The sequence below is a fragment of the Gossypium hirsutum genome, chromosome A01 (genome assembly GCF_007990345.1).
Source record: "Gossypium hirsutum isolate 1008001.06 chromosome A01, Gossypium_hirsutum_v2.1, whole genome shotgun sequence".
Classification (NCBI taxonomy): domain Eukaryota; kingdom Viridiplantae; phylum Streptophyta; class Magnoliopsida; order Malvales; family Malvaceae; genus Gossypium; species Gossypium hirsutum.
Window position 1 is genome coordinate 12184721 of NC_053424.1, and position 20489 is coordinate 12205209.

Here is a 20489-nt window from a genome sequence, read left to right on the forward strand (position 1 = left end):
CTTTTAACAATAAACACAATTATTCAATAAATATTTATTTGAATAATAATGACTCTTTGTTAATAATTAAGTAATATAAATTTTGGTAACAGGAGACAACCCATCATTATGAATAATGACAACTTTTGATTACTAACCAAGTGACGTAACTTTTGTTACTTACAACTTTTCATTTGCAGTTATTGGAACACTATATATATATATTGAAAATGCTCCAACAATTAATTTCTTACAAACTAGGAAAATTTAGCAATCATAGAAACTATTATTCTCCTTACTAGATCCTTACTAGATCGGCACTTAGCCAAATTCACCAAATAACCTTCTATTATTCTCCTTGAACAACTGTAGATGACCTTTGATATCTCCATTGGAACCGTCATTAACCTTCATCATCAAATCTTATATCAACAAAAAATAATGAAACATTTACATTAATTAAATAGTAAACTATTTTCAAAAAACATAACTAACTTTTATGGTTTTTCACCTTATTGATTACATGATGAGGGGGGAGTAGGCAAGTCAATGTGTTGTTTGTAATTAACCTTCAACTCCAAGGCATCATTGATAGTTTGAGGAGGAAAGGATTGTTGGTGCCGCCTCTTTCGAGGCATAAGAGGTCCAAAAAAGAGGTGTAATATGTTGTATTGATTGATGGAGATAAAGTTCTACTCAACAAGAGTTGATGAAAGACAATGTAGCATCATCATTAGAGAGTGAGGAAGAGAATGCTTTTAAAGGATAGAGTCTTTCTCTTACTTTAGCCTAAAACATAATCTATTAGCTAATGAGGCCTTAATATTGTTGGTAAAAATTGAGGCTTAAGATCCTGTATATCTGGGTTCGAGTCCCTTTATACATAATTGAAATATGTAAATCTCTAGTCTCACCATATATTGTATGTGTGGGTTTACACTAAGTGATGCTTAGTGCATTAAGATATGTATTTGTAATTGTATTATGATTAAACTATATTTATATTTATGAACTTAAAAAAAACTTAATATATTAATACCTTTGAGTTTAAGGTTTTTCATTTTATTTTTCTAAAAAAATTAAAATTTTTCTTTACAATTACATTTAAAATTTTATTTCAAAAACAAGAATAAATGTATAAATATGAAATTTAATAGTACATGATTAAAGATACCATATTCACTTTGATTTTAAAGTAAGCATCAAATAACTATGCAATTAAATCCTTACATCAAATCTCAAATTCATATATTGAATAAACCCTTCTCTATTCCTCAAAGAAAATTGCTCACAAGCCATCACATTTACAAGTCTACATATTTGTACCCTCTACCTTAATATATACTATATATAAAATGAATAATTGAATTGATATCACAAATCTAACTTTATACCAACTCAGTTGTAAAATTATTAAAATACCTTTATTTAAAGAATAATTAATATTATTTTAAGAGTATTTTGTTATTTCATACTTTTATATAAAATTTCAAAAAAAAAGTCGCACACGAGTAACAAATTCAAATGAAAACGAAAATCTCTTACCCCCACTTCAATCTAGTTGTAATACTGGGATACAACTTACATCAAGATAAATGAATGATCTATAAAAAAGACAAAAGGCTTTTCTTTTCAAGAACTGTTTCCAAGTCTAACAATCAAGGAATGCAAAGAATATTTCCTGGCCTATTTACCGGTTTTCAATCATGTTACATGGACTCCATGATTGAACATCCAATACAAGTATAATTATTTTTTTTCTATGCTTTTCTACGAACTTATCATACCATCATGTCATTTCTTGTGTCCCACATGAATAATTCATAGAAACGAAGGGTCCCATCGGATCAACATTCTTATTGAAAACCATTTTCATGTGTATCAGATAGCAATAGACGATGAGACAGCTGCAGCAGGCAAGTTCTTGTCCAGAAAACTAATGGTGGAAGTGAGATACTTGTCCTTCGCATTCAAACACAATTTGGCAGTTTCAATCAGTTTCGAGCAGACAGAAAATACATGTTCGTTTATCTGCATGAACACGTGAAAGACACAAGTTAGTGGTGCCGATGAAATTATACGATATAGGCCCCGCCGGTGAAGGCAACATAAGAATTTCATAAAATTTCTATAAGATCCAAGCTAAGATTAAGGAATTCAGGTTAGTTACCTGAAAAAGATAAAGAGGAACCTACCTTGAAAGATGATGCTATGCAGTTACAAGCTTCAAGTGACAAGCTTCCACGGGCAGCCTTAAGCCAACATGACAAGTCAGTCATAGAAAAGGTAAAAAAAAAAAGGATCTATCAATTAAGTACCAGTAAAGTTTTTGAAATAGATTTACCCGGGAAGGCTCTTGTTCAATAACGTCAACAAGGTTTTGAAGAACAGATTCCGTCAATGAGAGAAGTTCACACACATAAGATGAATCACCAAAAAATAACAAATCATTGCCCATAATCTGTGAAAACGGGAAAAAAATGTCAAAAGTTATTTTAGACCGTAAATATTAAGGTTTCTAGAAATTGGTTTGATGCTGATTTTATTGTTCTGAACAGATCATGCTTGAATATATGAATTTCCTAAAAACTGAAACCCAGTAGAAGATAAGTTTATAGACCTCTGTATGATCTGCATGGTATGGGAGCCTTTCTTGAGAAAGTGTAGCTGATAAAGAAATTATTGCGCATAATATTCTTGCCTTCAGTCTTGGAGACCTAAAAAAGGCCTACAACATTAGATAACAGACCAAAGGATACTGAATAGAACATATATTTATTGGGAAGCATTTAACACTAAATAGAAGGGCTTACCATGACCGGGAATGAATGATCAATAATATACTCTTTGGAATATGCAAAATTCCTACTTCAGGATTACCTACATAAGTAAAAATAATCAGACACTATTTATTTACTAAAGTGATAATTTAGTATTGACCAAAAAAAAAAAGTGATAATTTAGTAGAAATTAGCATCAGGGAACTTGATATAAACTGTAGTAGTTAAATTCATACAAGGATAAGGTGTTGACATTAAGGTATGAAGCTGCAAATGCTGTACATACATGTTTCCTTAACTCATTCCTTTTGTCCTAGATGAAAAATAATTTATAAATTTATCATATTTGTTAGAAGATTTGATTAAGAAACAATAAAAACTAATCAAATATTCATCTATTAGACAATTTTAAAGCCAATATTTCAACAAATAATTCATTTGTAGCCCCCCGCCCCCCAAAGGAAATGCTAACATTAATCAAACTGGTATTGGTATATGAATGAAACAGTCAAACCTAACATAATCTAAGTGGCTCTTTCAACATAGGTTATATATTAATAGAAAGTTCAGATAACATTAAACCAATAAATAACCTGGAACCATAATCAAGAGGCTGCATAATTTTCGAATGGAGGAAAGCATCCCATCAGAATCAAGTGTCCGAGAGCCTGAAATACATTACAGATAAATTACATCAACTTGTAAATAATTAAAATAACAAAGTGAAAAGACTAGTAGCAGTGGTCTAACTGAAAAAGAAGACATCTTAAAGAAAACAGGCACACCAAATGGAATTCAACCTTTGTTTCATTGAAGGAAATTGAAAGTTGGGGGTTCTTAAATTTGTTCAGCAGACTCTCCAGGTAGGATCTATTCCAGATGAATTCTGGAAAGCTCATATTACTCTCATCCCAAAAGGAATGAACCCAAGTACTCTAGCCAATTTTCGTTCTATCATGCTATTAAATACTTCAAATAAAATTCTGTCAAAGGTGATTGTTACTAGGATGAGACCTATTCTTCAAAAGATGTGCATTTTCAGATAGATCCTGGCCTGGTAGGAGCACCATAGATAATGTATCGGTCATGCTTAGGTTGTTCATAAAATGAAGCACTAGAAAGGACGAAGGGATCAATGATTTTAAAAATCAACTTGCTTAAAGCTTATGATAACATAAACTAGAATATTTTATAGGATCATTTGGCTCACTTTGATTTCCTAGTACACTTAATCGTATTATGTTTTGTGACCGAACCTCTTCACTTTCAGTGTTATAGAATGGAATTTTTTGCCTCCTTGTGTTCCTTGGATTTGGAAAGCAAGGAATAAAATGGTTTTTGATGGAATGCACTTAGGCCTTGGATACTAAATTAAGAGGGATGACTATTGCCATGAAGTTTTCTGGTGTTCAAAAGGTGTCCTCCTCCAAGGGTTACCTAGACCATAACATAGAAGATATGTGACCAAGAAGGTTAGTGGATAACCAGTGTTATGGGTAACATTGGCACTACAAACAGCCTGCAGGTGGAGCTATGAGGTGCTATAATTAATTTGTTGAAATTGATGCTTCTGTGGCAGTGCAGCCTCTTAATTATGGTGACAGATTCACACCTTTTCATGCTTTAGTGAAGGGCTGTTTAGAGTTGATAAAGGAAAGATGGGTAGTCACATTTTCAGAAAAGGTAACCAGTCTGCAGATTGGCTTGCTAACTCAGCTCGTGAGGCTGTTTTGGTGTTACTGGGCATCCTGATCCTCCAACTACTTCTTTTGCTTCTCTTGGACACAAAAGAAAGGGTGTGATTAGGTTTTAGTTTTCAGTTTCATCATTTGTATTATAAATGAGAACAGGCACAAAACAGCAAAACAGTTCAAAAGAAGGCTAACCAATTACCTTCCATCCAATCAGAACTCTGTAAACAGTTGATTGCTGAATCTATCAGTCCATCAGAATGAGAAACTAAACCACCTAACAGTGCAACCTAATATATACCCATGTGAATAAGCTCAGATTGATAGTTAAGACACAATATTACATACTTTATTAGAGAAAGGGAACCTCACCTCAGCCGTTCCAAGATAAAGATTTAATTGCTTAATGTGACCCGGAATAGAAGGAATTGTGATTTCACTAAATGCCATGCAAGTCTTTACAAAAGCAGTATGCTTTTTCCCATCTTTTAGAGCTTTTGTAGCTAAACAATTACTAGAATGAACAAGAATTTCCTGCAGAATTAATGGAAAACAACAGGCCAACATAAGCTTCTGGAAACCAATACAAATATGTTTCACTAATGGAATAATACATTTACAAAATACATGAACTACTAGTAACTGTTGTTACGCATTGAAGGCATGATCATACCCAATACTACGACTACATTCTGGCCCCCACAGAGAAAAACCATTGCAACTGTTATCGTTCTTTAATATTCTCCAATTAAGTTGGGAACTGAGTTTAAAAGCAGCAGATGGTTGCATTTATCAACTATTTCCTAATAATGAGCCATATTCTCCTGATAAGTTTGATTGAACCAAACAGATTTATGAATCCTTCCACCACATTATCTCTATTGTTCAAATGGCTAACAAAATTAAATCAAAGAGAAACAGAAAGATAAATGTATACCTTGAGTTCAACAATGCTACCAAGGGCCCCACGACATTCCATAAGAAATGCTAAATGCCGTTCATACTCTACTCCATGGTCTACCTAAACATAGAGCAACAGCTGTCAACAAGTCGCATTTATAGTCAAAAGTAATCACAACCTACAGGAACAAAACAGAGAAAAAATACCATTCGGACAAAACGAGAAATCAGCCGTGCTTGCTGTTGGTTATCATCATTTTTCATGTTTACAAGATCAGTATCACTATGTAAAGCCTGTGATATTTCAAAGAGTAACTGTATGGTTGTTGGATCATGTACATAACCATTCCTGCTCAATAACACAAGCATGAGATAAAACTCTAGCTGGATGTGCTTCAAAAACACAAAATACAAATACCCTTCAACAACAAACCAAAGGAAAAGAATGCAGCATAACCTACAAGAAACTTAACAGATATCCCCAACAGCAACAAGTTTTCAAGTTCCTGTATATTGTTGAAAACTACAACCACACCTATCATGGAATTTCAAAGGTTTCAGCGGATGAACTTGTTTCAATCCTGAACCACAGTAGCTAGAAGGTAACATCTAGCCCCCTATATATACAGGGCTACCTAATTGTTATAAAGCATATGAATGCCAGCCTCAGTGACTAGGTTTCTAGAATTTACTGCCGCTGCACTGCTTTGAATGTCACATCACAGAAATAATTGTGTTAATACCTACAAAATATTTGGCATGCATTCCGACAGTATAGAAATCTCAACCTGCTCCATGTACGTATGACAAAAAATTCCAAAGGATGCATAACCTATACCTGATGCTATCTTTAACACATAATAGGGATATTGTCATAAGAATCTTGAGGTGAATCTTTGGTTTTCACTGAGATATTATGTTACGAGTAAATAGTAGATGAAAACAAGTCCAAGTGTCTCATGCAGCAGTGGCTGGGCAGAGATTATGACAGCATCAAGGCAAGCAAAGTAGCCATGACAGCAATAAACAGAACCAAAAAAAATAAAAACAAAAGGGCAAGGCCATGGCTGCATGAACTAGGACCATAAGACAAACAAAAATTACCTTGTAGCCATATCAAGTATATGCATATTGACAATGCCCCGAGAGTTCCCATGCATCGTATCTAAGATCTGAAGAAAATGATTCTACAAAATAACAAATTGCAGCCACCCACTCATTAGTGATGTGATAACTTAGTTCTATAATTACACCAAGCTACGCTAGTACACGAAAACATGAAACGACTAAAGTGTTACTAGGTATTCTCAGCACATCTGTAGGGCAATTTCCATGTAAAATGGTAAGGAAAAGCTGAAGAAGGAAGAGAGAGAGGAACCAGCCAAGATTGAAGAATATTCAATCTAGAAAATAGTTTAGAAAATTACCAAAGAAAACACATGTTCCAAGTCCTTAAAATGAGAAAGAAGCTTCACCAAGATGGATTGCAAACTTGCTAGTTCATCTTCAGCTAACACTTTATCAGATGCCAACTTTGAGATCCCTTCCAGAATAGTCTTTAGATGGCCATCCTGCATAACCAATGGATTCGGAGGATTGGATCTATTACAGCAAATGAATAACAAAAATGAAACTACTCAGAACAGGGAAAGAAGCACTCTGAGCTAGAACATAAGATACAAGTCAAGTAACAAACCACTTCTATGAATTTTTATTATGGTTCTGCTAGAACTGAAGATTTCCATCTATCATGAAAAGTGAAATTTGTAGGAATATTCTGTAAATATTTTAGGAATATTTTGTAGATATTTTTTATTAAAATCCCTTATTTTAAGGGATCATATCTCCTATTTAGTATCTTTCCTAACTTAGAGTTTCCTAAAGTAGTGTCATAGGTTGTATATAAAAACTCTGATTTATGTTCTATTTAGTATCAAATACTCTGATTTCTACATGGTATCAGCTTAGGTTACGATTTCTTTTTCAACCTAGATCATGTCCGAAACTCCTTCTCCTACTTCGGAGATTACTTCAAATCCAGAAAATTTTTCTGGTTCCGATGCTCCATCAGATTCGTCTGGTCTGACTATCACCTGCCATCGATTGAATGGCAACAATTTTCTTGAAGGGTCTTGTGAAGGTAATCTGGTCATAAAAGATCCAGAAGGTAACCTTTCTTCTACTGCATTTTTCTCCTCCCAGTTGACTCCTAATTGGATCCTCGATTCTGGTGCTACGGATCATATGACTGGTAACAAGGCATTGTTTCACAATTTTTTCCATACCTTTGGTAAAGCTGTCAAAACGGCTAATGGTACCTTGTGCAAAATAGAGGGACATGGCATTGTTATTCTCAATGAACAGATTGCACTTAAAAATGTTCTCTTTGTACCAAATCTGGCGTGATCTCATCTCTGTTAGTAAATTGTCCACAGACTTGCACTGCTCTGTAATTTTTAATGATCGTGATTGTACTTTGCAGGCACTGAACTCGAAGAAGATGATTGGTAAGGCCAGCTTGCATAATGGTCTCTACATCCTCCCTACCTCTCCTAAAATCGAGATCTCCAAGTCATTTACCGCTTTAGGAAAAGTTGATACTGTTATGTTATGGCACTTTCGTTTAGGCCATCCTAGTTTCCAATACCTTGCAAAATTGTTTCCTGCTCTATTCATTAATAAAAGGCCTAATTCTTTTTCTTGCAAAGTTTGCTCTCTTGCCAAACATACTAAATCATCTTATTTTCCTTCTACATACAAGCCTTCTTACCCTTTTGCTTTGATCCATAGTGATATTTGGGGCCCTTCTCGGGTGAAGAATGCTGATAATTGTAAGTTGTTTATCACTTTTATTGATGATCACAGTAGGATAACTTGGACTTATTTGCTGAAAGATAAATCTGAAACTGCTAGTGTTTTTGTGCAATTTTATAACATGGTTCTCACTCAATTTGGGTCTAAAATTCAGCTCTTTAAATCTGATAATGGCAGTGAATTTTTTGCTAGGTCTTTAGGTGATTTTTTTAAGGAAAAGGGCATAGTTCAGATTAGTTCTTGTGTTGGAACCCCACAGCAAAACGGCGTTGCCGAAAGAAAAAATAGGCACCTTCTTGAAGTTACTCGTTCTCTTCTATTTACCACTAATGTTCCTAAATATTTGTGGGGGAAGCCTTATTAACTGCCACATATTTAATCAACGGATGCCTAGTAAGGTTTTAAAATTTCAAACGCCTCAATCTATATTTTTGCAACACTTTCCTCATTTTAAGCCTATCTCCTCCATTCTGCCACTTAAAATTTTTGGCTGCACTGTTTTTATCCAAAATATTGCTCCTAATAAGTCCAAGTTAGATCCTAAGTCTTTAAAATGTGTATTGGTTGGGTATTCTTCACTTAAGAAGGGTTATAAATGCTATCATCCTCCTTCTAAACGATTTTTCACCACTATGGATATAACATTTTATGAGCAGGATTCCTATTTCACTCAGGCTGAAATTCAGGGGGAAACATGGAGTGATTTTCAGCCACAACAGGTATCTCCTTCTAATCTTCATTCTCAACCTTCAGAATTGCCATCTTGTTCGCCATTACCTGCAGATCTGTCACCTGTGAATGCTCCCATTGATTCTCCTGTAGTACCTATGACTAATTCACCTACACCCACTTTAAACACTCTTCCTGAAAATACACCTACTCAAATTGACAGTCTTCAAAAAACACCATCACCCAAACAGCTTCGTGTCTACACAAGAAAAAGAAGACATATCCCTGAGACTGTTTTGCAATCTGATTCTTGCCGAGAATTGGATTTGGGTCCAGCTGCCGAAATGGAAGAAGAAATCAGTAAGTCCACTACTCTAGATGACTTTCCTATTGCTATTAGAAAAGGGGTTAGACAGTGCACCAAGCATCCTATTGAAAAATTTACTGGTTATAATTCATTGATGTCGTCTTTTCAAGCATTTACAGCAACTTTGGATAAAGAACAGGTTCCCACAAGCATAGCTGAAGCTCTAAAGGATCCAAAATGGAGAAGGGCTGTTGAAGAGGAAATTTGTGCACTAGAGAAAAATGCTACTTGGACCATTACAGACCTTCCTCAAGGAAAAAAGGCTGTCGGCTGTAAATGGATCTTTGCTGTAAAGTATAACTCCAATGGCAGTATCCAACGATACAAAGCTAGACTAGTGGCCAGAGGTTTCACGCAAACATATGGGATAGACTTCACAGAAACTTTTGCACCTGTGGCAAAGCTTAACACTATTCGAGTACTCCTAAGTTTGGCTGTAAATTGCGATTGGAAATTACACCAACTTGATGTAAAAAACGCATTTCTTAATGGCAAGCTTGAGGAAGAAGTCTATATGCAATTGCCACCTGGCTCAAAGTCTATTGAAGGTAGCAACAAGGTTTGCAAGCTCAACAAGTCTCTATACGGGTTAAAACAATCACCCAGAGCTTGGTTCGAGAGGTTCACTAAAGTCATTCTTCAAAATGGCTACAAGCAGTCCCTTGCCGATCATACGCTTTTCATCAAGGTAACTTCTACAAATAAGAAAGCTATCCTAATTGTGTATGTGGATGACATCATTCTTACTGGAGATGATGAGGAAGAGATTAGCAATTTGAAGAAGTTGTTAAACAGGGAATTCGAAACCAAGGACTTGGGAAAGCTAAGGTATTTCCTAGGAATGGAGGTGGCAAGATCAAAAGAAGGACTTGTGATCAACCAGAGAAAGTATGTACTTGATTTACTCAAAGAAACTGGTTTTCTTGGCTGTAAGCCGGCTGATACACCAATGGAGGCAAACTTGAGATTCAATAAAGAAGATGAGTCCTTAGTAGACAGAGAGAAATTTCAAAGGTTAGTTGGGAAACTAATCTACTTATCCTTGACAAGGCCAGATATAGCTTTTCCCGTAAATGTGATAAGTCAACACATGACTAATCCTACTGAAGAGCATATAGCAGCAGCAAATAGAATTCTCAAGTACTTGAAGAAAACTCCAGGACATGGCTTAATGTTTAAGAAGACACAAGACAGAACTGTTAAGATTTTTACAGACTCTAGTTGGGCTGGAGATCTCACTGAAAGAAGATCCACTAGTGGGTACTGCACTTTTGTTTGGGGTAACCTTACAACTTGGAGAAGTAAGAAACAATCTGTTGTTTCAAGAAGTAGTGCTGAAGCTGAATTTAGAGCACTAGCTTTGGGGATATGCGAAGAAATTTGGCTACTTAAATTACTAAAAGAACTTGGCACAAATCAGGAGGATCACTTTGAAGTTTTGTGTGATAATCAATCTGCCATTCAGATTGCCAAGAACCCAATTCAACATGACCGAACAAAGCATGTTGAAATTGATAGGCATTTTATTGCTGATCAAGTCAACAAAAAGACAGCCACTCTTTCTTACATTCCTTCAGAAGGACAGATTGCAGACATTCTTACCAAGGCTTTGCCAAAACCTGTGTTCAATAAATTCCTATTCAAGCTGGGATTATACAATGTATATTCTCCAGCTTGAGGGGGAGTGTAGGAATATTCTGTAAATATTTTAGGAATATTTTGTAGATATTTTTTTATTAAAATCCCTTATTTTAAGGGATCATATCTCCTATTTAGTATCTTTCCTAACTTAGAGTTTCCTAAAGTAGTGTCATAGGTTGTATATAAAAACTCTGATTTATGTTCTATTTAGTATCAAATACTCTGATTTCTACAAAATTCAAATGTCTGTTTGCCTTTTAATTTTCCTTCCAGAGTCAGAACATATTTCTGTATGTAATTTGGCAACAAAGAAGTAAAGAAACAAATATCTGTATTTTCTGAGAATTACAGAATTGGAATTTTAATAACTTGGCAACTTTTTGGCACAAAACTCTTCTAACTTTCTTCATTAGTGCAACTAAGAAAGGAGAGTCCCAATAGGGACAAAGCAAAGAGCACCTAAACACTTACCATCTGATTTTGAAGAACAATATCAAGATAAGCATCTACAACCTTCAGGTACTCATCAAGCCCATATTCAGAAACCACCTTACATTGCATTTTATGTTAAAACATAAAAACACCAAAAAAATAAACATAATCAGTACTAAAGCTTAAGAAAAAATCTACATAACAAAACTTAAGACTAGTTTATGAAAACAAAGATACAAGAATGGTAATTTTCATCATGGAATTCAAACTTTGTGCGAGTAAACAGAAAGGTGCATACCTGAATAACTTCATTGACAACAGCCTCAACACTGCCAATTTGAGATATCTGTTCAGACAGCCTGAGTCCAACCAACCTATAATTCAAACACTGCTCCAAGAAAAAAGAATATAAATAAATATTCAACAAGTAAACATCTAAAAAAGATAATAATTAAAAAAAGAAAGAGAAAAGAGAGGAGAATGGAAACAAAGAGATCTATCTGCTCTAAACGAATAAAAAGGCACATGGCCTAGGTCTCTTCACCAAATGAAAGTTACCTGATCATAGGAGTTATCATTGCTGCACTTAATAAGATGAAGGATATCCACAGCATGAAAGCTAACAATGTCAATAGGAAGTTGCTTCAGTAAATGATGAAGTACAATTGAGACACATGGGGAACCACCAAACAATTCCTCCTGACTTCTCCCTAGTCCAAGCTCAACAAGTACTTTCCCTGCCCTCCTCTTTCAAAAGATAATGGAAACATTGTAATCTCAGTGTATTACAAAGAAAAATTGATCATGGAATAGCGCTAACTCAGAACATTGTCACAAAGCAATGGCAACAAAGCAATCAAAGAATCCCTAGACAAGTTAAAAAATTACAGAAACAGCAATCCAATGCTCTGCTTAAGTTTTGACTTGTACCAGTTCAGACCACTTCTATTAGATACAAACAGCACTTCATTGTTGTGGAAATATTATTGACGAATATGGAACTTAGATATGCAGATGCTTTCAGAAAAGTTATAAGGGCATTACTGACCTGAGATGCATCATTTAATATGCATTTCATAATAAACTCAACAGATGGTTCCATCAGACTGACAAGTGACCTCTTACTGCCAGCGAAACATCCATGTGCAGATTCCTTTGTTGATGATATCCGTGTAAATATGCGTGTGATGTCATTAAGACATGTAATTAGATATCCTGCAACAACAGTATCAAACAAGTTGTGCCAACTAATAAATAGAAACTGTACAGGAAGCAAAAGCAAGTTGAGCCAATCCATACTATTTCCTAGGTCAGATTAACATAAGCTGGCAATTTTAGAATCAATGCGTCAAATATGCATGCACAAAGTGATGATTTATAACATTGGCATAAAGTTGTATAAAAAAAATACAAAAGCACCTGTATCATGTGAGGGCAACTTCTGTGCACGATGGGCAATATACAGGCGACAATAGGCAGATGCTAACGGATCTCCTATCCCTCTAGTCATCATGACCAAGCGCTGAAGAGACTCCACTGGTTGCTCAATCAGAAAACGCCAACAAGGGAAGATAGCCAGCTCCAAATAACTGAAATACAATACCAAAGTGCCATGTGGTAAAAAACCTTGTTTACAAGCAAGAAAGAAATAAAGAAGCAAGGGTAACTTCAATTACTGTACAAAAGAAAAGGAAAAGGTTAAAAGAAAATATAAAATAGCAACGGCAAGCAAATAAAACTAAGCAAATATGAGAAGTACGATATTGCATCAACAGCATCACCTAGAAATACTAAGCCTAAAAGGAAAAAAAAAATAATATGAAATGATCCTCACATTCGTGGAAGAAGTTCTCGAATGGAGCCAACCTTGCAAAACCAGTTATAGCAAGTTTCCTTGGCATCAATAGGAACATCACTTGTTCTAAAATTCTCTGCTATAAAACCAGAAAAGGTTTCAAAAAATCAATCCAGTTACTACATTAAGAAAACACCAAAAATCTACGGCAAATCTAGGTTTAAACCCAACAGTCAACCAAACAGATGAAAACTGAAAGTAAGAGTGTAAGCACTAAAGAAATTCTATGGCGCTTTCTTCTCTAATTTAATTTTATTAAGAAGTAAAAACACCATCCAATAGGTTCTTGGTGAAGCGGACACCGAATAGCAACTAAGAAAGATTACAAGAATGTTCAAACAGATTAACGGTATATAAACCTCTCAAGGAGCAAAGTCTGGCTCCATCTTCAGCAAATTCAGCTTTCTGCCTAATGCGTTCCCATACCATGTCCCCAAGCATGTTCAGTACATCCGTAACTAGGACAAACAATGTTGGATAAAAATTTGAAACTGATGTATCCATTAGAAGCCTTGCAACCTGCAAAATGGAGAATTTAATTAATTGAAAGCCATAGTTCCATGAATCCATATGCAAGCAAAATAAAAGAATATATACCCCAAACTCAAATTTTCACATCAGATTGATATTAGTTGCTAAGTAAATCAACTTCATAAAGACAAAAAAGTGCATAACATTATTTAACTATTTCATATAAATGAACAAGAGTAATCAAATCCCCTCATCACCTACATGAAAGTGTTAAAGCTTGGTTTATTAAGTTGATTATATTCAGAATTTAAGACTCTCATATGATTAAACATCAATATAACTAATTGTATGAGCTTAGCCAACCATGCAGACATTCGGTCCTTTCTAGACCTGTATTTTATTACCTATTAGATGGAGCTAAAAAGTTAAAATTAGGGAATTTTTCACCTTTATAGATAACTTCAAAGATTTTACACGATCTTCACTGTGCCAACCACGATTTATTTCATCTTTCAGTTCATGTAATCGTGATACATATTCCTGCTGAGTGATAACCTTGGTATCCGTCTCTGAAAATTTTTGTGGATCATCCAGTTCTTCCAGATGTGTGCTACTTGAAGATTTCTCATGTGCTACAAATTAGTCTCATGAAATAGCTACAATCAGAACATAGCTCAAGTAAATGGAAAATAAACAATTACAGCACCAAGCTGACTACTAAAGCCTAAAGGTACATAACTAAACTAATAACAAAAACAAATTAAAAGGAATAGAAACTTTATACCTTTTCCACTTCTCACTATTGTATTGGACATCTGTGAGAAGAAGAATGTCTCAACGTCATCACCAACAAAAAGAAAAAGAAACAGAAAGTGGTATAGTTTCAAAATCTAATTACTAGGTGGCACATGAAAGAGAAACATATCAGAAACACCAAATATTCTCTACAAACCTCATACAGAAGCCAACAGATATTCCCCCATCTCACATTGGAGTTCAAAAGCTCCACAACCAAGATCATATGCTTGTCACATGTCAATTTAACTATAAACAAGAATTTTAATACTGAATTATGACCATCTTGATCTTATATACTAGCTATGGAGCTTAAACTCCACGAGCAGGTTATATGCTTGAGTGACACCAAAAGAGCTGCTTAAATAGACAAGTCACAAACATATACTCGCTTCTGCCGATTTTAAATTCCACCACAGCATAAAAATCCATCAAATCATTAAGTTGCCATAATTACACAAATTTACACGTTGCAAGTATTTAGTGATCCAAATTTTAACATAATGCCGCCATAACTAAACCTAAGGTCTTAAATTATCAAATTAGAAATATGAATTCGCAAATAAAATCAATTTGCTTACAGAAGAAACTGAAATCATTTTGGAAACAGGAAATCTCTGCATTAAGAATCTCTTAAAAGAGGTCCACTCCTTTGTTTGAACTGGGAAAGAATCGTCGTTTCCATTAGAACTACTCTCAAAATCGTGTCCGTCGACAGTTTCAACCGATGCATTAGAATCAGGTGCTCTAAGCGGATCAAAGAACTCCTCGTTGTTTCTATTTTCCTCGTTATCATCAACCTAAAATCATGGATTCTTAAAATACAATTAAATAACTCAAGAAGTGCTAGAGGTTTTATTATAATCCGAAATACAAGAAAAAACGAAAACGAAAATTAAGTAGAGAATTTGAACCTGGCGGAGGATTGACTGAGGAGAGGAGGAAGAGAAAGGGTGGATATCGGCGCGTGATCGAGGAAGCGAGTGGGACTGCTCTTCTGCGACGTAGTTTCGAGGTCTGAACTCCATTGAAATACTTGCTCTCTCAGCAGAGCTAAGCTAAGCTTAGAGAACAACGAGATCAATTTCTTTTCTTTTCTCTCTTTCTCTATCTTTTTATGAGACGCTAGGACATCAAATTCGGTTTCAGAGTTTTCGAACCACTTGAAACGCATCGTTCTATATCCTTCCTGGGAATTTTAATGGGAGGCATTTAAAAGTGTTTTTTTGGAAAAAAAAAATTATTAAAAGATAAAGTAAAAATTTTTAGTTTTTCTCAAAAGTATTTTTTAATTTAAGAATATTTTTAAAAAATATTTTTAAACTAATTCTTAATATTTATGAGTTTTTTGAATGGGCCGTTCTGTACATTTTAAATTTCAATAATATTAATAATTAATTTTTTATTTCATGCGATACACAAATTTAAGGATATCTATTAATTAGAAATCGCGCAAGTATAAATTTATCTATTAATTGAATTATATTATATAATTTGTTCAAATTTTGTGTCAATTACTTTAATATTTCAATATTACTCTAATTATGAAATTAATACATAAAAGTATAAATAAATAAAATTTAAGTATTTGATGAGACATTTTCATATAATTATTTTAGACTATATCTTATTTACATTTGCATGGTTTCCTGATATTTTTTATATGTTTTAAACTTATTTTTGTGATTTGAATTTTTTTGTTTATATTGTAAATATTGTTTATTTTTAGTGTTTTTCATGCATTTAGTTTCAATAAAATATTTCATGTGGAATTTGTAGGTAAAATAAGTTCGGGAAGAAGATGTCAATACATAGAACCATGAGATGAGATTAAATGCACTAAGCCTAAAGTTGATCCAAGATGATGAGTGAAAGTCCAAAGCTCAAAGATTAAAAATTTGTAATTTGAACTCATTTAGAACTTTTAGTGGGAACACTTCTTAGTGTTTCGATTTAGGTGTACCTTATATTGGCGGAAAGTGATTTGAAGATCTATTCAAATATTGGAACACCAACACCAAAATGTATCAGGAAAAGATCCAAAAGTAAAGATAAAGTTACAAGTTTCACATTGATGGACAGTTTTGATGTATTTTCGTGCTTCGCTCATATCTCCTAGCACAATTAGAGTTTGAAGTTGAATTTTTAACAGCATATAGACAAGACACAAACCATCAATCAACTCTCTTGGACTTTTCCCATTGAGAGACGTTTACTTGGACAGAAAGAGTCATTTTTCACAAATCTCTATAAATTGTCTTTGGTTTCAGCAGAGGAGGTATCTTAAAGTTGTGTTCAAGATCATTTGCTTGTTAAGTTTTTGTTTGTTTCATTATTCGTGTAAAATTTCAAGTTTCTTATATCTAACTATTTCATTTAAGTTTGAGTTGTTTACTTTTATTATGTTATTTTAAGTTTTCAATGCTGAGGTGAAATGGTGAAACTCTTGGGAAATATTAAGGCAAATTCCATACACATCATTTGAGCTAAAAGTAATTATCAATAATTTGTTATAATCATATTTGTAAAGTAAGATATTTTATATGTTATAGACAATATATGACACAATGAATGCTTGGATAAATTAACATTGATTTGTTGTAGACATAAAAATTGACATAATAAATATTTGAATTGTTTTCAATAAGTCTTGAAATTATCAAGTGATTATAATATCATATGTTATATTTTTGGATTGAACTTAAATAGTTGAACTATCATCTTCCACCATCCTTTGCTTATGGATTCATTTGCTAAACTCTTGGACTTATTGAACAATCATTTTCGACACTCCATTAATGGACATACCTTTGCTCATAGATTCATATGTTTAATTAATGGACGTACATTGGTAGATCATTCGATTGGGACCTCCATTTATGTGTGGATTCTAATTTTGTAATAACATTTAGTATTAAAATTTAATCTTAATATGACACCAACAGTTGATCCTCTAACCTCAGCATATTTTCTTCGTGGTATTTGCTTATTTTTATTATTAGTTAATTTCTTACTTTGACTTTTTATTTCTAGTGTTTCTAGCTATTACTTTCATTATTAATCCTTATTCCAAAGTCAAGTGTTAAATTTCTGTTCTAGCCTAATACTTGTAATCTTGTAAATTCTAATAAGCTTCTTTGTGGATCGACCTTAGACTCCCGATATTTTATTACTTGAATATAATTTGCACTTAGGTTGTAGACCTAGAAAGTCATTGTCTAGTTTTTGGCGCCGTTACCGGAGAAGGTAAGATTTTGATTACAAGTTTATAAGTATTCTTTTTTTCTGTATAGATACTTGACTGGTTATACATATTCAAAATTTCTTGCAAATTTCAATTGAACCATTTTTCAATGTTGGGAACGTTTCAAAGATTTGTTAAAGAGTGTTTAAGAATTAAAATAGGGGGTTTTAAAGGTTAAATTCCAATATAATGAGGTTAACAACTGGCGGGCTGCACAAACGGGTCGAGTCAACCCTGCAAAAACTTGCAGCAATGTCGCGACACAGAGGTTTCGTGTCACGACACCTCTGGAAGTTTGTCGTTGTCGTGAGATCAGGGTTCGATGTTGTGACACACTTTGAAATTTTGGAATATTGGGCATATTGTCTTTGGTATCGCGACACACGGAGTCCATGTCGCGACATCGAGTCGATTTTCTCAATTTCTTCAATTTTGGCTTTTGTGTTGCAACACTAACTCTATTTTTCTCAAAATTCCAATTTCTAGAATGTCACGGTTCCTATAAAACATAGATTTGATACAAATCAGAATCTAGACCAAACGGTTAGTTAGATATATAATAATTTACATAAAATTAAATATTAAATTAAATTGTTAAGTTTTACTGCTGGATTCGTTCGACAATTCCACTAACATACGTGAAGACATGTTTTTGTTTCTTTTGGTGTTAGTTCATCGCCTGTCATGCCACTCCACCTTCTTCCGCTTGTCCCTTTCTTTAAATCCGTTCTTTTGACTTGCATTAATTACTAAAAATATTTCCCTTACTTCAGGATAATCATATTTATAAATAGATATTTCATTACAATATTTTTTTAGCTTTTCGCGATTTTCTCCACTCTGTTGGTGACCATATTTAAAAATTTATGTTTAACCATTAATCTTCATGGTTAATTCATTTTTTTTATAAATCAATGGTAGGCCTTGATGTAGCTAGAAAAGGTCTGCCTAATAGAATGGGTATCTCTCGATCTTCTTCAAAGTCTAAGACTACAAAATCTGTCGAAATGATAAAGCTGCTTTCTTTGGCTAACACATCTTCCAACACTCTTTGCAGATGCACTGAGGATCTGTCAACCAACTGTAGTGTAATTTGTGTTTTCTTAAGGTCCCCTAACCAAATTTTTTCAAATATAAATAAATGCATTAAATTGATGCTGGCTCCTAAATCACATAAAGCTCTATTTAAATGGATGCTCCATATCTCTATGGGAATTGTAAAATTTCCCGAGTCTTTTAGCATTTGGTGAACCCGTTTAGATACAATAGCATTATAGGAAATGCTCATATTAACTTGTTCATCTACTTTAATTTTCCTACGCCTGGAAATGATTTCTTTTAAAAATTTGATGTACTTAGGGAATTTATCAATTAGTTCAATTAAAGGCAAGTCAACATCTAATGTTTTAAACAAGTTTAAAAATCTTACAGATTCATCTTCATCCCATTTTTTTCTTTCTTCCAACCTTGAAGGGAATGGTACCTGTGTGATAGTAGGTTCTTTGGTTAACTCTTTCTCCGACTTAGCTACCGGTTCAATTACTTCTTCTGGTTCTAGTTCTGGTTCTTAGTCAGCCTCTCGGGTGTCTTCTTAAAGATATTCCATATTCTCTTTTGTCTCCTCTCATGTCAGAGTTTCTGGGCTCCTCAAGACTTTGCCCGAATGAAGTGTGATCGCTTTCACATGCTCATTCCCTTCCTTTCAAAAATTATTTTCAATATTGCTAGGAATGCCAGTACCAATTTGTCTTTTGTTATCTCCCATCATACTCATCAATTGGCTTATCTGATCTTCCTGCTTAGTTAATATTTTTGTCAAGTTAGTGCACTCAAACTGTATTTGCTTCACCTCTGTCTTCATTGACTGCATTTCCACATCTATCAAATCCAAGCATTGACCACATACAGTATGGTCATTTGGGTTGGCCTTTTTATAAGGAGTCTGTAAATAAGGAGGTTGATAATTAGTGTTTCTGACTTGATTAGAACTATTACCTCCTCTTTACTTTCCTCCCCATCCCAGGTTCGAGAGATCTCTCCATCTGGGATTATATGTATTTAAATAAGGGTTTCCACCCATGTTCCTTATGTAATTCACGTCATCGGTTGAATTGTTGATATAATGGAAGAGTGGTTTGTCCCCTCTATATACGGATGATTAACTATTCGCAAACTCTATGCGATTGGGTCTGCCCACTGACTGTTGATATCTGTCATCCTCTTAGACAGCCTTCACCGTAGATGGTCTTTGGCCATATGTATATCGTTCAATTGGCCACTGGCAGGAGTTCATTGCCATATTTTTCTATTAAGTTATATACATCATCGTACATTCGGTTCATTAAGGATCCTCTTGCAGCTCCATCCAATCTTGACCTTGCGTGTACATCCAACCCATTGTAGAAGATTTACAGTTGTAACCACTCGGGCAATGATGTGGACATTTTTGAATAAGCGTCTTAAAACACTCCTAAGCTTCGTGAAAAATTTCTCTCTCTAATTATTTTAACATAGCAATCTCTCTTCTTAGTTGGACCATTTTGCTAACAGGGATGAACTTTGATAAGAACTTTCTTGCAAGTTCGTCCCATGTCGTGATGGACCCTGGTTCCTGTAAATCTAACCAAGAAAAGGCGTTATATATTAATGAGAAGGGGAACAACTAAAGACGAATAGCATCATTTGTGACTTCATTATATTTAAAAATGTCACAAAACTGGAGGAACCGTTTTAAATGCTGACTCGGATCTTTTGTCATTGTTCCTCGAAACTGTAATTTTTCTGGATCTTCTAGATTATAGCTGGTTTGATCTCAAAGTTATTGGCTATGATGGCTGGTCTCGTTATACTT

The 20489-nt window shown here is 34.2% G+C and overlaps 1 protein-coding gene and 1 non-coding gene across 14 annotated transcripts; one reads left to right on the forward strand and one right to left on the reverse strand.

Moving 5' to 3' along the window:
- Positions 1-1504: 1504 nt before the first annotated feature.
- On the reverse strand, positions 1505-15608 carry LOC107917809 (VPS35 endosomal protein sorting factor-like). 13 transcript variants are annotated; one of them, XM_041076229.1, is made up of 23 exons: positions 15309-15608; positions 14976-15194; positions 14384-14414; positions 14047-14231; positions 13488-13647; positions 13108-13207; positions 12693-12862; positions 12322-12488; positions 11832-12020; positions 11572-11661; positions 11313-11405; positions 6778-6921; positions 6455-6537; positions 5558-5699; positions 5388-5471; positions 4823-4984; positions 4653-4740; positions 3353-3427; positions 2793-2859; positions 2600-2696; positions 2324-2440; positions 2175-2231; positions 1505-2010 (listed from the first exon to the last, which is right to left on the reverse strand). In XM_041076229.1, exons 1-23 carry the CDS (start codon positions 15420-15422, stop codon positions 1861-1863), a joined length of 2784 nt encoding a protein of 927 aa, XP_040932163.1. In that variant the 5' UTR covers positions 15423-15608; the 3' UTR covers positions 1505-1860. The 13 variants fall into 13 exon arrangements, 10 of the variants coding, with proteins under 10 accessions (XP_040932163.1, XP_016702627.2, XP_040932164.1 ...); XM_016847138.2 differs by having other exon boundaries at positions 11313-11390; positions 13108-13204; positions 15309-15575; XM_041076230.1 differs by having other exon boundaries at positions 13108-13204; positions 15309-15575.
- A 4456-nt stretch (positions 15609-20064) lies between these two features.
- On the forward strand, positions 20065-20171 carry LOC121208199 (small nucleolar RNA R71). The gene has a single exon (XR_005903147.1). It is a non-coding gene; the product is annotated as a small nucleolar RNA R71 (small nucleolar RNA).
- The last annotated feature ends 318 nt before the right edge of the window (positions 20172-20489 follow it).